The sequence below is a fragment of the Tenebrio molitor genome, chromosome 7 (assembly GCF_963966145.1).
Source record: "Tenebrio molitor chromosome 7, icTenMoli1.1, whole genome shotgun sequence".
NCBI lineage: Eukaryota > Metazoa > Arthropoda > Insecta > Coleoptera > Tenebrionidae > Tenebrio > Tenebrio molitor.
Genome location: NC_091052.1, coordinates 3426241 through 3439353, shown reverse-complemented (window position 1 = coordinate 3439353; position 13113 = coordinate 3426241). Strand labels below are relative to the sequence as shown.

General features: G+C 35.0%; 2 protein-coding genes across 8 annotated transcripts in view; both read left to right on the top strand.

Moving 5' to 3' along the window:
* The window catches only part of LOC138135953 (phenoloxidase-activating factor 1-like), a 19243-nt gene extending 15216 nt beyond the window's left edge, over window positions 1-4027 (top strand). The window contains exons 2-7 of one of the 3 annotated variants that reach the window (XR_011161127.1): window positions 1932-2211; window positions 2271-2402; window positions 2512-2953; window positions 3006-3286; window positions 3336-3714; window positions 3775-4027. Coding sequence is in view for 2 of the 3 variants with exons in the window: in XM_069054960.1 (XP_068911061.1) it covers window positions 2055-2211; window positions 2271-2402; window positions 2512-2953; window positions 3006-3286; window positions 3336-3658 (1335 nt within the window). In the remaining variant the exon portion in view is untranslated. The other 2 variants (XM_069054960.1, XM_069054961.1) reach the window with 2 other exon arrangements.
* On the top strand, window positions 3775-13113 carry LOC138135952 (phenoloxidase-activating factor 1-like). 5 transcript variants are annotated; one of them, XM_069054956.1, is made up of 9 exons: window positions 7844-8331; window positions 10657-11047; window positions 11215-11358; window positions 11416-11595; window positions 11641-11802; window positions 11858-12245; window positions 12302-12453; window positions 12506-12592; window positions 12651-13113. In XM_069054956.1, the coding sequence occupies exons 3-9, from the start codon at window positions 11307-11309 to the stop codon at window positions 12971-12973; spliced, it is 1344 nt and encodes a 447-aa protein (XP_068911057.1). In that variant the 5' UTR covers window positions 7844-8331; window positions 10657-11047; window positions 11215-11306; the 3' UTR covers window positions 12974-13113. The 5 variants fall into 5 exon arrangements, with proteins under 5 accessions (XP_068911059.1, XP_068911058.1, XP_068911057.1 ...); XM_069054955.1 differs by lacking the exon at window positions 7844-8331 and adding an exon at window positions 10099-10280; XM_069054958.1 differs by lacking the exons at window positions 11215-11358; window positions 11416-11595; window positions 11641-11802; ... (2 more) ...; window positions 12506-12592; window positions 12651-13113 and adding exons at window positions 3775-3882; window positions 4062-4261; window positions 4313-4742; window positions 4792-5054 and having other exon boundaries at window positions 5119-8331; window positions 10657-11128.

Sequence of the window (13113 nt, the reverse complement as noted above, 5' to 3'; positions counted from 1 at the left end):
TTTTTATTATTTAATAATTTAAAAAAGATAATAAAAAACAGGTTTATTTTAATATTTTTTTATTTTCAACATCTTATACATTTCTACAGCGTAGGAAGTGAAAAAAATTCTCTTAATTTTGAATAAGCTCTCCTAGATTGTTTGTAAAACGCCAATGCCAAGATTTTATTTTCTGTAGTGTATTTGCGCCCTTTTGGTTTAATGTCTCTTTTTTTCGATTGTGCCAAACAAAAATGTATTGCATCATCCCCCAAAACTTTACCTTTTAACTTCATTTCAAATTTTGAGAATAATTTCACACGGCATTTGATTTTTTCAACAGAAAACTGGTTACTTTCTTTTGAAGTTTGAAAATGTATTTGGTCACCGGATATCTGGTAAGGAATTGGTGATGTGGGAAGTCAATTTGGGAATTCTTTTTTTGTAATTTCCATGAATAATCTTGGTTGGATCTACCTCATTTTCTAAAAAGTTTGAAGATGATTATTATAGAATTTTTATTCTAGATAGTTTTTACTTTACCCATTGAATTTGTAAGCTAGGTATAGCCGTATTTTCCCTCTATTGTTCGTGTCGTAATCGGAAAGTCTGAAATATGGATGCACAAACCGTATATCCATTGTAAACTTTCATTTGATCGATTTCGAAGAGATAAACATTGCCCATTCTTCGTAACCATTCCCGAAACCGTGCAGGATATTTTAAAGGATTGGGGAACCTGTGGCGGGTGCTGGCAGTTTTGAACACTACAAAGCTTCATAGTATTACAGTTTTAGCCACGAACACGAATTGTCGTATTTAAATCTTTAGAAAAGACTTGACAATAATACTTCATGAGATGAAAGTAAATGAAATGAATTGAGACAACTTTGATTTCAAAAGTTTAAATCTTTCCCCAAATTTGCGCCATCTCTTGGCTTGTGGACGGTGCGATAAATCGTTACCATGGATTCTGTTGCACAAAATTGATAGGCCTCTTTTCATTCTATTTGTCTTTATTTTATCTATGAACATGTCCATAACATGCAAGCGTAAAGCAGGACTTTTCTGCTTTTTATTTTTAGTTTTTGATCATTCTAATGTACTTAAATGATCTACAATGAAACTTTAAAGCTTGCAGACACGGATGAATAATAATATGCTTACCCTGTGTGCATAATTAAGAGCAGTTACTTTTTAATCATTCACAAATAATTCACAGAAATCATTAACGATATTCCAACCAAATCACAATAGCCTTACATCAGCAAGAATTTCCACCGTTAATGTAAATTTAAATACAAAATTAACAATAACACTGACCTTGTGATAATTAATTAAACAATGAGGTAGTCATCAAAAAGAATATTTTACTGAAAAATCTGTGTTTGGTTAATATCAACAAATATGATTATCTCTCAGCAAACACACTTAAAAGGTTTATGAAAAATTTAATAATTTATAAGTAACAATTTCATTAATCATTGCACCTTGTTGTAAAGAATCGTCTGTGATAAATTTACTGTTGGTTGCATACGAGTATTTTCTATTTATATGAAGATGAATTAGCATTTATTGACATTTAAAAAATACAAAGTGGAAATCTTATTGATTGATAAATTATACGAGTGCGTCAACGCAAGCAACGATAAGCCAACAGGCAGCTGTAAATCCGCCCCAAATTCAAAAACTTGCTAATTCGAAACGGATAGCGTAATAAGCCTAGAGCGAGCAAGGGCTGTAATTTTGATAATGACCTTGATAACGGCAAAATATGGCATTTTTGCAAATCCCGGCTATTTATTTGCGCAAGGGGAATTAAGCAAGGATTAAACTGGTATGGTGGTGCAGATAAAGGGTTTATTTTTCTCGTAATTTCATTACTCAATTCTGAAAGATGTTAAAATGGTTTTCGGTGTACTTTTTATAGGTTAAAAGTCATGTTTTTCTAGTGCATTTTTTAATCATCAATTTGATAATAAAGGTCAAGAGTTTCATTACTGTGTTCAAACTTGGATCATTCTGCAAACAAGTAGAACATTTATATTAGAAGTCGAAATATCACATAATGAAAAATGTTTGGGTTGTGGAATATTACTTATATGTACATTTTGTCTGGTGCTTTTTGGTTTCTAATTTATGCGACAGAAAATATAACTGAAACATCACAACACGCAGTCGAAATTATTCCAGATGCCCAAATTTCAAATGTTAGCTTAAAAAGCAAGACTGGTAAGTGATTGCAAATTTGTGTATAGAAACTTAATTAGTTTGTCATTATTTATTTGTAGATGGGAAACATGGAGGCAGAAATGTTTCTGGACATCCAGAAGGTGATTTTACAAATAAAACTAGACATTTTTCTGGGCATTCAGATGGTCATTTTGTAAATAAAACTGGCAGAAATTTGACAGTAACACAGCGTAAGTTTCTGTTGTGTTTACAAATATAGATATACTATATTTTAGTAAACGTCACATATGCTTGTTTGTAATTTTACTTAAGTTAATTACATTTGACAAATTCTGTCAGGCATGGTTACCCCTTGTGTGACTCCAAATGAAGACGATGGATATTGTGTGCCTCTGTCGAACTGTCCAAAGTTGGATAGTCAACTTTCTAATCACAATGCAACGCAGTTCTTACGTCGCTCTTATTGTGGCAAAATTGTAGACGGAGTAAAAACTAGAGTGTGTTGCGGGAAATATGAAAACTTCAAAAATCTAAGTATTATCTATGCAAAAGAACACGCTTTTCCAGGAAGCTGTGGTTATCAAAATGTTACAATAAGAGGCAGAATATTCGGTGGCAAAGAAGCTAAACTGGGTGAATTTCCGTGGGTAGCAAGATTAATACATAAAGACGCAGGGAATAGTAAAACATTTGGTTGTTCTGGATTTCTAATTACAGTTAGATTTGTCTTGACAGCAGCTCATTGTTTACAGTCAGAGAACATAATGATTCTGGGTCCAATGTAGGTTAGTTACATTAATTTCGATTTAAAAATCATTCATTTACGTCTCCAGACATGAAGTGGTGTTAGGCGAACACAACACTAGAACAAAAATCGACTGTGACTCCAAGAATAAGACATGTGCGGAAAAATTACAAGTAATCAAAGTTAAAAAAACTTTTGTTCACCCTGATTATGACATGAACTCTCGAGACCATCACCACGACATCGGTTTAATTTTCTTGAGGAAGGATGCCAGATTCTCATCCTACGTGATTCCAATTTGTATTTTGGACAAGGTGGATTTTATACCATTCGAATACTGGTTGAGCGGTTGGGGTAGCACAAAGACAGGTGACTCCTCACCAATAAAGTGAACAAATCTTAACAACTTCATTTTCAGAAAGTGTAAGTGCTGTGAAAATGAAAGTGTCAGTACCACCGTTCTCATTCGCAAACTGTACCGATAAATACGACAGAATTAACGTGAAAATTATCAATAAACAGCTTTGTGCAGGTGGGATAAAAGGCAGAGACAGTTGTACTGGTGATTCTGGAGGACCACTGATGATAGTAAGGGACGGAAAACACTGGTTTGCTGCTGGAGTCGTCAGTTACGGTTTAGGCTGTGGTAAAGAAGGATGGCCTGGAGTTTACACTAATGTTACTAGTTATGAAAGTTGGATTAAACATACAGTAAAAAAGACCATAGGTCGTATTAAATAAACAAACATATACATACTCCTAGATGTTGTGTACTCGTATTGTGGAATAAGTTATATGTACTTGTGAAATAACATAATATTAATAAACGACTCTTATTTTATTTTATTTTATTTTAGAACACGAAGGGGGTCAAGAATATCTAAAAATGTGTCAGGTTGCATGCATTTTATTCGACAAAATATTCTTGGGAATTCCCAACATTACCATATAGTTAAAAGCAAATGGTACGTATGGTACGTCAAAGCAAACACTTGAACATTTTTTTTCATTGGTAAAGCAAACCCGATAAAACTAAAAACTCTCGTTTAAAACTATTAAATTAAATATTTGTACTTCATTTATTCCCTCAATAAATTTCTTTATAAAATACCACAATTCCTGTTATTATGTTGTTATCGTGTAGTGTTAAAGGTTACGACTGCTAATCTTCAGTGAATATTGAAAAGAAAATATTGAAGAAACATCAGCAGGAAGCCAAAATGGATTCAAAATGGAGCAAATCTTTCATTAGTGTTGCTTTTTGTATACTACACTTAACAGAAAAATGTGATTTTGTGGAAATTACAAACAGTACATTAGCAACATATTCGCCTAAAGAAGATCGTAAGTCATAATATGTTTAAAAACTTTATATTAAAATTACAATAAATTTAGCGTCTATTCTGACCGAATGTCAAATACCAGACAGTGTAGAAATGGGTTACTGTGTCCAGATACATAACTGTGTGTCAATTCTCATACAATTGAACAAAACATCTTTACCAAGGAGATCGTGTGGACCCCCTAATCAAAACAGAAATAAGCATCACGTCTGCTGTGAAAAGCAAAAAATACTGTTCACGAAAACGTCAACTGAAGCATCTGCTGAATCTGTTCAAAATTGTGGTATCACAAATATCTCGACAAATTCTCGAATTTTAGGTGGAGAAGAGTCCCAAGTTGGAGAGTTTCCGTGGTTAGGTAGACTCTTTCGTCGAGATGACCAGGGAGAGTTGCACTTTTCTTGCACAGGTTGTCTTATCAGTTCTAGAGTAGTGTTAACAGCAGCTCATTGTGTGACTTCTAACAATCCATTAGGAGATCTGTAGGTATATTTTCCTGAACCAGTGACCTTTTTCAACGAGACTTTGTAGCCATACTGTTGTATTCGGCGAACATCAAACATATTGCAGTCCCGCGGATAATTGCTTAGAACAGAAAAAAACCATTTTTGTTCGCAGTGCTATAGCACATTCAGGGTATAACGTAAGATCGAGAAATCACGACCACGACATTGGTTTAATTATTCTTCGAGACAAAGTCGAATTCACAAATTACGTTTCACCAATTTGTTTGCTGGAAGAGAAATTTGAAACGTGGGGGTATGTTGTAAGCGGATGGGGCAGAACAGAAAACGGTTTGTACTTTCATCAAGTTAAACAATTTTGTTTCACCAAGAATTCATTGTCGTACAATTTCAGATACTGTCAGTAATGTTAATTTAAAAACAACGCTTCCCGCATATTCTTGGAATGACTGTGCAGAAAAATATCGTTCTATCAATGTTGAATTGACGTCAAGGCAGATTTGTGTTGGTGGTATGAAGAATAGAGATACATGTCAGGGGGACTCAGGAGGGCCACTTATGGTAGAGAAGGCCAACGGAAGGTGGTATGCGGCAGGGGTTGTCAGCTTTGGTGTTGGATGTGGAAAACAAGGATGGCCTGGAGTTTACACGTATATACCAAACTATATTGAGTGGATAAAAAATACCATCGCTCAACAACTTTAACAATAGTGTAAAAATTCTACCGATTGTAAACATTTATCTACAATAAATATATTTATTTTATTTTATTTGCTCCGAAAAAGGCTCGCATAATTCATAAACGGGAAGGGAAGAACATGAAAAAGAAAGCATACATGACAATGCACAACAGTATGTAAAGAGTGTTTTTTTTTTTTAAATTTGGTGTCGAAGTTGGCGTTGGAGAGTCGATTGAGAACGCACCACTCGTGTAACAGCGCAAGTTTTAAACAGCTGATCCGTGATCCGTTATCCGTACAGTGCATTCACGATCGACTCTTCAACGCCAACTTCGGCGCCAAATTAAAAAAAAAAACACCCGTTATTGTGTTATTAGGGTTAAAAGTGGTACTTTTTTGACGGGCAATTCGTTTGCAATAATTGCAAGTCAAAAAAATTCACTTTTAATCCGAATGACACATACTATTTTTTCTCCAACCAAGTAAAAGACCAACATCATTAAAGCTCGAAACTCATAGATACATTTCAAAGCGAACGTTCTGTTGAAATATTCCTATAACCAAAGACACAGTTTTGGCTTTTGTTTTGTTTACATATTTAGTTGTTTTCTTCAAATTAATGAAGTATTAAACTGTTAGTTATTAGTTGCAAGTAATAGTATATTATGTTATGAGGAGCAAAAATGAAGGTTTATGTGCTGCGGCTGGTAGATTGGCTGCTGAACGCAGTGAGGCAGACAAACCAGCCAAAGCACATAAAACCATTTTTGCTCCGAATAACATATACTATTTTTTCTTCAAACCTTCATAACAAATTATTTAAGACATGTTAAGAAACCAGGTAGGAATTTCAAATGATTTAGCTAGTTTACTTTACTGCCGCTCATCAGCGGAGATAATAACTTCACGGACGCCCTCAGCGGAGATAATAACTTTATCTGCCGCTCGTCAGCTCGTTAGATGCCATGACAATGAAGTGACACTTTAGCATTATCAATGCAGCAGGATAATGTTATAATTTACGGACGTTTGAAGAAAAAAAAGTTTAAGCCTAGGATTAAAAGTACTTTTAATTCTAGGAGGTAAAAGTGTTGCCTTAGTAACACGTAACTTTTTTGTACAGTTATAAAAACATCAATTTTAGTGAAAGAAAACGGTATTAAAAGTAACCTTTTTAAAGACGGTCGGAGAAAAATTGTCCTACATTAATTAAAACGTTATGTACACGTTTATACAGGGTGTCTCAGCTAAGACTTTCGAGCCTAATATCTCGGTTATTTGCCAACGGATTTTTATGAAATTTAAAATGCAGATATTTTAGACCGTGAAGGTTCAATTAGTAATAATAAAATTACCTCAAGTTAAAAAATGTTTCCTCTATCGTAAATTATACGCGATTATTATTAGATTGTTAAACATTAAAAAATAGGGGTCTACACAAACAATTAAGTAAATCACTTGTCTGATTCAACGAAAAGAATAGATTTTGTCGTTAAAAATTTAATGCAAAATTTGAAGGTATTTGAGCAGTTACTTTTTAAACAATTGATGATTAATTGCCAAGCAACATTTTGTAGACCTTTAAAGTCTGTCAAAATTGGGCGCGCTTTATTAGAAACGTCAAATTGTGAAAATTTATTGAAAATACTCTAAAAGTAGACTACAGCGGCAGAAATTTCAATATTGTTGAAAAAGGAAAAATGTTTGCCTATGGAGAGTGTCGTAAGAACTTCAATGACACAGTTCGTTTTCTCGTGGAACACTATCCAAATGTAGGATTTACAAAATGTAAGGTTAAGAGAATCGTCAATTTATTTGAAGACACAGGAAGCGTACGTGAACTAAATTACCTTGTTAAAATATCCCGATCGTATTTTAGTCCTTTATGGAAGAATTAAAGCATCCAGTATACTAAATTACGTCCAAATGTTGTCTTTAACTTTGTAAGTGTTTGTAAGGTTAGCAAGATAAACGTCAAATATGTCAACTGCGCTTCTGCGAAAAGGGATGACCAAAATTCTGCAAAATTGCGCGTTTGTTTCATACGCGTCTACGTTTTTGATTTGCAGCCACGTTTAACACAGTTTTTTGCTTTTTTCTTGCAAACCAGACGTCTTTCAAGGACGAGTTTTTCCCTACAGCATTTTTTATTGACGATCAATTTTTTATGTAAATCTTAATTGATTCAACATTTCAAAAGGGTATGTAAAAATTACGTTTTTAAGACTTGAGTGATTGCATTAATGGGATTTTATTCTTCACCGTCTAAAATATCTGCATTTTAAATTTCACAAAAATCCGCTGGAAAATAACTGAGTTATTAGGCTCGAAAGTCTTAGCTGAGACACTCTGTATACTGTTTAAGTGTTTTTTCATTTTATTACTCTGCGTGTTATTTTACATATTGTTGTTGTCTAGGATTTTGTCATTGTGCAATTCGTTTTAATAAGAAACTGGCCAAGTTCTATTTCAATAACATGTTTATTAATGAAACGAAAACACTGAATCATGTGGGAAATAATTTTTAACCGTAACATTAGTATTATTATCAGCGCGGGGACGTACAGTACGCCACTGCCAGTGAGGCAAAAAGATTCCACGAATCGATAATATCTAAATAAAAATGTATTGGTAAATTTCACGGAATTTCCTTCACGCAAACTATTTCATTGAAGACGCAAATTAAACGCTCCAACTCTTTATGTATGAAATACATTCCTTTATCACCTGTTTTGGGAATACCTTGAATCATTATCCGAACAACTCGAGGCGGTAAAAAGCAAACTCGAAAGACAAGTAACTTCCAGCTTCTTTAGTTCAACAAACATCGTCAAGGCAGACGGGAGCGATAAAGACAATTATGCCGTGTTTCAAAACAGATTTGTTTGTGATTTGTTCTGTGCTTTGCTATGCACTCATCAATGGACGTAAGTAATTTTTGTATTTTCGCTACTTGTTTTTTTGAACATGTACACTTTACGTGGGTTTTAAACGTATATAAAATAATTGCGTTGTCACACTAAAATTATTGCCAATAAATTTTTACTTTTCACCATGTGCTCTAATTTTAAACGCGCTATTTTTAGAGTTCAGATCTTCATGTACAACCCCTAACGGGGAAACTTCGAGGTGTATTTCAATCCGCTCCTGCTCTATCCTCTATGACGCTCTTAACACACAGGACAAACAACAACTTAAGTTTTTGAAAGAATCTCAGTGTGGATTCAGGGGAGATCCATTAGTATGCTGCGGATCCTACGATAATTATCGTTCAAAAAGCACACCCGAATTATTTGGGGATGACCCATCTACTTGGAGTTCTTCCAATAGAAGAACGAATTCGGGACAAAACTGGGACAGTAATGACGACAGATTACGTTGGAATGTCGATAACAGACGCACAAACACCGATTCGAATAACAACAGAAGAACAAATTTGAGTAGTAATAATAGAAGAACTAGTTCGGAGGAATCTGAATGGCAAACAGAAGACAAAGGATCCAGAACAAGAGATAGAACGAGTAATATAGGTTCAGGAGGCACCAACAGAAGAAGAAACCAGGGTTCTAGTAGTAATCTTCCTGACAGATCTACGTGCGGGTTTCAGGTACTGTTAGAAAAACCCATCGTGTCAACATGTTTGGTTTAATTGTTTCTAGGACGTCGATCGGATCCTTGATGGTCAAGTGACCGGTTTGAGGGAATTCCCCTGGATGGCATTGTTACAGTATCGCAAAAAATCTGGCAACTTGGCTTTTTCGTGCGGGGGCACGCTCATCTCTTCACGATACGTTCTGACAGCTGGTCATTGTGTTCGAGGACAAATACTTTCTAAAGTCGGACCCTTGTAAATTAGAGTAAATTGAATGCAAACTTTTATTAACGAGAGCTTTTAGGGTGAACGTGCGATTGGGCGAATACAACACCGAAACGGAACAAGACTGTAGTAACCAGTTAGGTTTTGAAATATGCAACAACAAACCTGTGGATTCAGAAATCGAAAGGGTAATTATCCACCCTGATTATAGCGACACAAACGCCGACAGGTACCACGATGTGGCTCTAATTAAACTAAAAAGAGACGTCCCCACAAACGATTTTATTAAACCGATTTGTTTACCAACGCCATCTGAAAAATCAAATGTGGGGGAAAGGCTCGTAGTGGCAGGATGGGGCAGAACCGAGTACGCTAGTAGTAGTCCTGTCAAACTAAAATTGTGGGTGCCAATAGCAGCAGCATCACAATGTTCTTCGAAATTCAGATCTGCCGGAGTGACTTTAGGAAACAAACAATTGTGCGCTGGAGGTGAACTTGGGCGTGATTCCTGCAACGGTGACAGTGGGGGGCCTTTGATGAGGACAACCAAAAACGATTCGGCCCAATGGTACATCGAAGGAATTGTTTCGTTTGGGGCAAAATGCGGCAGTCAAGGGTGGCCTGGCATTTATACCAGAGTAGCCGAATATGTTGAGTGGATTCGAAGTAATGCCAATTAAAGACAATATTGTTTCTGTTGTTACTGTACAAATAATTTAATAAGGAACTATAACTGTATATGAGTGACGATCGAATAATATGTTGTAAAATTGTGAAAAAAATTTATTTGGATAATAAAAATCATAATTTAAACTATTTTCATATTTGACGGCAAAACAGTTATTGACGTCTAAAGTCGACAATTTCAACACGAATTTATCAGTTGACGCACGATAACCCCGGAAAATACAAAATTTACAAACACTGCGGTTAGTGATGCATCAAACTTATCAAAGAAACGCGATAAACAATAATAAATTCAGTTTTGTTCTTGAGACATCATGATGTCTCGTGATTTATCCTTCAAAATAATTTTAGTGTTGGCAGCACAATTCACGTGTAAGTAAAAGTACTACAATATGATTAACAAAAAAAGAGATAAGGATGGAAAACAACATTTCTGCAAACTTAATAAACTGTCATCTGTCAATTTTGACATTCACGTGAAATTCATTTACATAATGATTTCCCTGGGGTCGCAAAATATTTATGAGAAAAACCCATTTTTAAAATGGGCGTGAAGAAGATTGTGACCGGGTTTACCATACACCACATTTGTTGGAGTTTCGGCAAAACCTTACTTCATTGCAGCTATTAGTACGGTTGAAGTTACGCCGCACGTTCTGAGATCTTTTGTTTTCCATAGCCGCTCCTTATCTCCTTTTTTGTTGATCATATTGTATTTTAAATCTTAATAGACGTTTTTTCCCTTCAGATTTGTCAACTTCTGGTACGCTTGCTCAGTCTCAAAATGAGAACTGTATCAGAATTAAAGACTGTCCTGTTGCTATAAGTCACCTGAAGAATATTCGAAATGATCCAAACAGTGTAGCAGTTCTTCAAAAAGCTCACTGTGGTTTTGCGGGTAGGGAACCGATTGTTCGATGCAGTAGTATTCCTCGGCTACCAACGTCTTCAGACAACTCAGAGTGTGTTCCTTTGCAAGACTGTCCTGCTGCTGTTCGACTTGTACGAACAAGAGTTTTCGATCCCGCAGTAGTAAATTTGTTCAGGTCTATACATTGCGGTGAAACAAAACAGCAACCGATGATTTATTGTCAGAGAGTTACCTTGCGTTAGGACAAAGTCTTGTTAAAAAAACATTTGTGAGTACTATTGCTTGTAAAAAATTGGATTAAACAATTCTGTATATTGCAAATAAATGTAAATATATGAATACAAATTGATATTTGTTTCCGTTTTAATTTTCCATATTGATAATTCGTTTTCGTAGACAATTGCTATTTTGCAAAATGTTGAATTAATGTTTCAGAATTCCTTCGCGAACGGATTAGCTTTGACTGATCAGATAAAAGAGTTATCAGTTATTTGTGATAGTGGACTAAAGAGAATTGACAATAAATCATGAGTACACCAAAGTCATTATTGATATATTTCATATCACTGATGATCATGGGTGAGTAATTAAATAGTGTAATATTTCTTAAAAAGTTGATCAATTTCACCTTTACAGTGCAAATTATGGGAGCCTGTATCAATTTTAAGGATTGTCCTGCTGCCATGAAATATATTGAAGATTTTAAGAGTAATTCACTTCACAACAGCAGCCTGAAAACGTTAAGAGAGGCTTATTGTGGAAAGTCTCCTACAGGAAGGAAAGTCATATGCGAAAGAATTCCAGAATGTTACCAGCGTAAGTTTCTAACTTTGTGAAATCGTCAGTTAAATAGAATTTTAGCAACCGATAAAAACTACTGCGTTAAAAGCAAAGACTGTTGCGTGGCTTCAAGATTGCTCGACACGAAAAACGTTAAAGTCAGAAAGATGTTGCGACAGTCTCGTTGCGATCAGGAAAGTGGAGAAATTAAAGTAAAATGTGGTTTTCTTCTTGAAACTGAAGGTATTCCCTGCGTAAATTTCACACCTACGTCACACATTACTAACTTTTTTTCTAGAGAACTTTCTGAAAGAAACGTTGTCAACCACGACCGAGGCAGATACGTGTGTTACACCTAACGGTTTAAAAGGTCGATGTATTCCTGTGAAATCGTGTCCGACATTTAGTGGCAAACCAGTGACCAAAAATTACTTGGACTTTCTTAAAATATCTATTTGTGATCGTCAAAATCGAAAAATTTGTTGCGGCCTAGAGGAAAATGTGGATCATATTTGCGGTTTAGATAACGCAGCCTCTGTAAAAATTGGTAAGGGAAAGGCAACTGTTAAAAATGAATTTCCCTGGGCAGTTGTGTTAAAATATACAGATCCTAAACTAGTATGTGGAGGGACTTTAATTAATTCCCAATTTGTCCTGACGGCAGGTCATTGTTTGTTGACAAACTTGTAAGAATAATAATTAATACAAGTTAAGAGGAATGTAAGTATACAAATTGTTTCAGAGTAAAAGTAAGAATCGGAGGAAATTATCAAAATGAAAGCAAAGAAGATGTAGAATATGACATCATCGCAACTGCATTACATCCAAATTATCAGAGGATTCCTTTAAGATATGATATAGGGATTTTAAAAATACAAAAAGTTTCTTATCAAGGTTGTATTTAATTATTATTCATTGATTCGAAGACTATTCTTGTCCGTTTTAGAGAACATCAGATGGGTTTGTTTGCCTTCACGAACAAACACTTTACCAAGTAATTTCACAATTGTTGGAAATGGACAAACTGAACACGGTAACCAGCAAAGAATACGTTTAAAATTATGATGTACCACTGACTAATGATTTTGTAGGAGATCTGTCAAACTTGCAACTTAAAGCGTCAGTATCACACATAGAAACATTTCGATGTGAAAAAACATACAGAAACTTCTTAGACAGTTACAGCGATTTTATAATTTGTGCTCTCGGTGTAAATAATGAGGATGCCTGTCCAGGGGATTCTGGTGGACCTCTTATTTCTAAAGGAAATACTGATAGGTGGCACGTATATGGACTAGTATCAGCTGGAGTATCACAGTGTTCTATGGGAGTTCCAGGAATTTACACGAGAGTAGATAAATTTCTTAACTGGATCAACGTCACCATGAAAAAAATGCTTCGCACAAATAACTGAGAGTGTCTTTACTAACATTACCTTTTCGTAAAGGTGTTACTAGACAACTTTTAATTGTAATGTCATTCGCTATCTTTTAAAATTAGCTATTGTTTTATAATAAGGGTTTAAATTACGTTAATAAAATTTGATTGTCTTTC

What these genes read in the sequence shown, in the direction of transcription:
- LOC138135952 (XM_069054954.1), top strand. Translation starts at nt 8,265, where the DNA reads ATGCCGTGTTTCAAAACAGATTTGTTTGTGATTTGTTCTGTGCTTTGC. An exon ending in CTATGCACTCATCAATGGAC is followed by an intron (nt 8,332 to 8,490) that starts GTAAGTAATTTT and finishes CGCTATTTTTAG; the next exon opens with AGTTCAGATCTTCATGTACA. An exon ending in CTTTCTAAAGTCGGACCCTT is followed by an intron (nt 9,252 to 9,300) that starts GTAAATTAGAGT and finishes GAGAGCTTTTAG; the next exon opens with GGTGAACGTGCGATTGGGCG.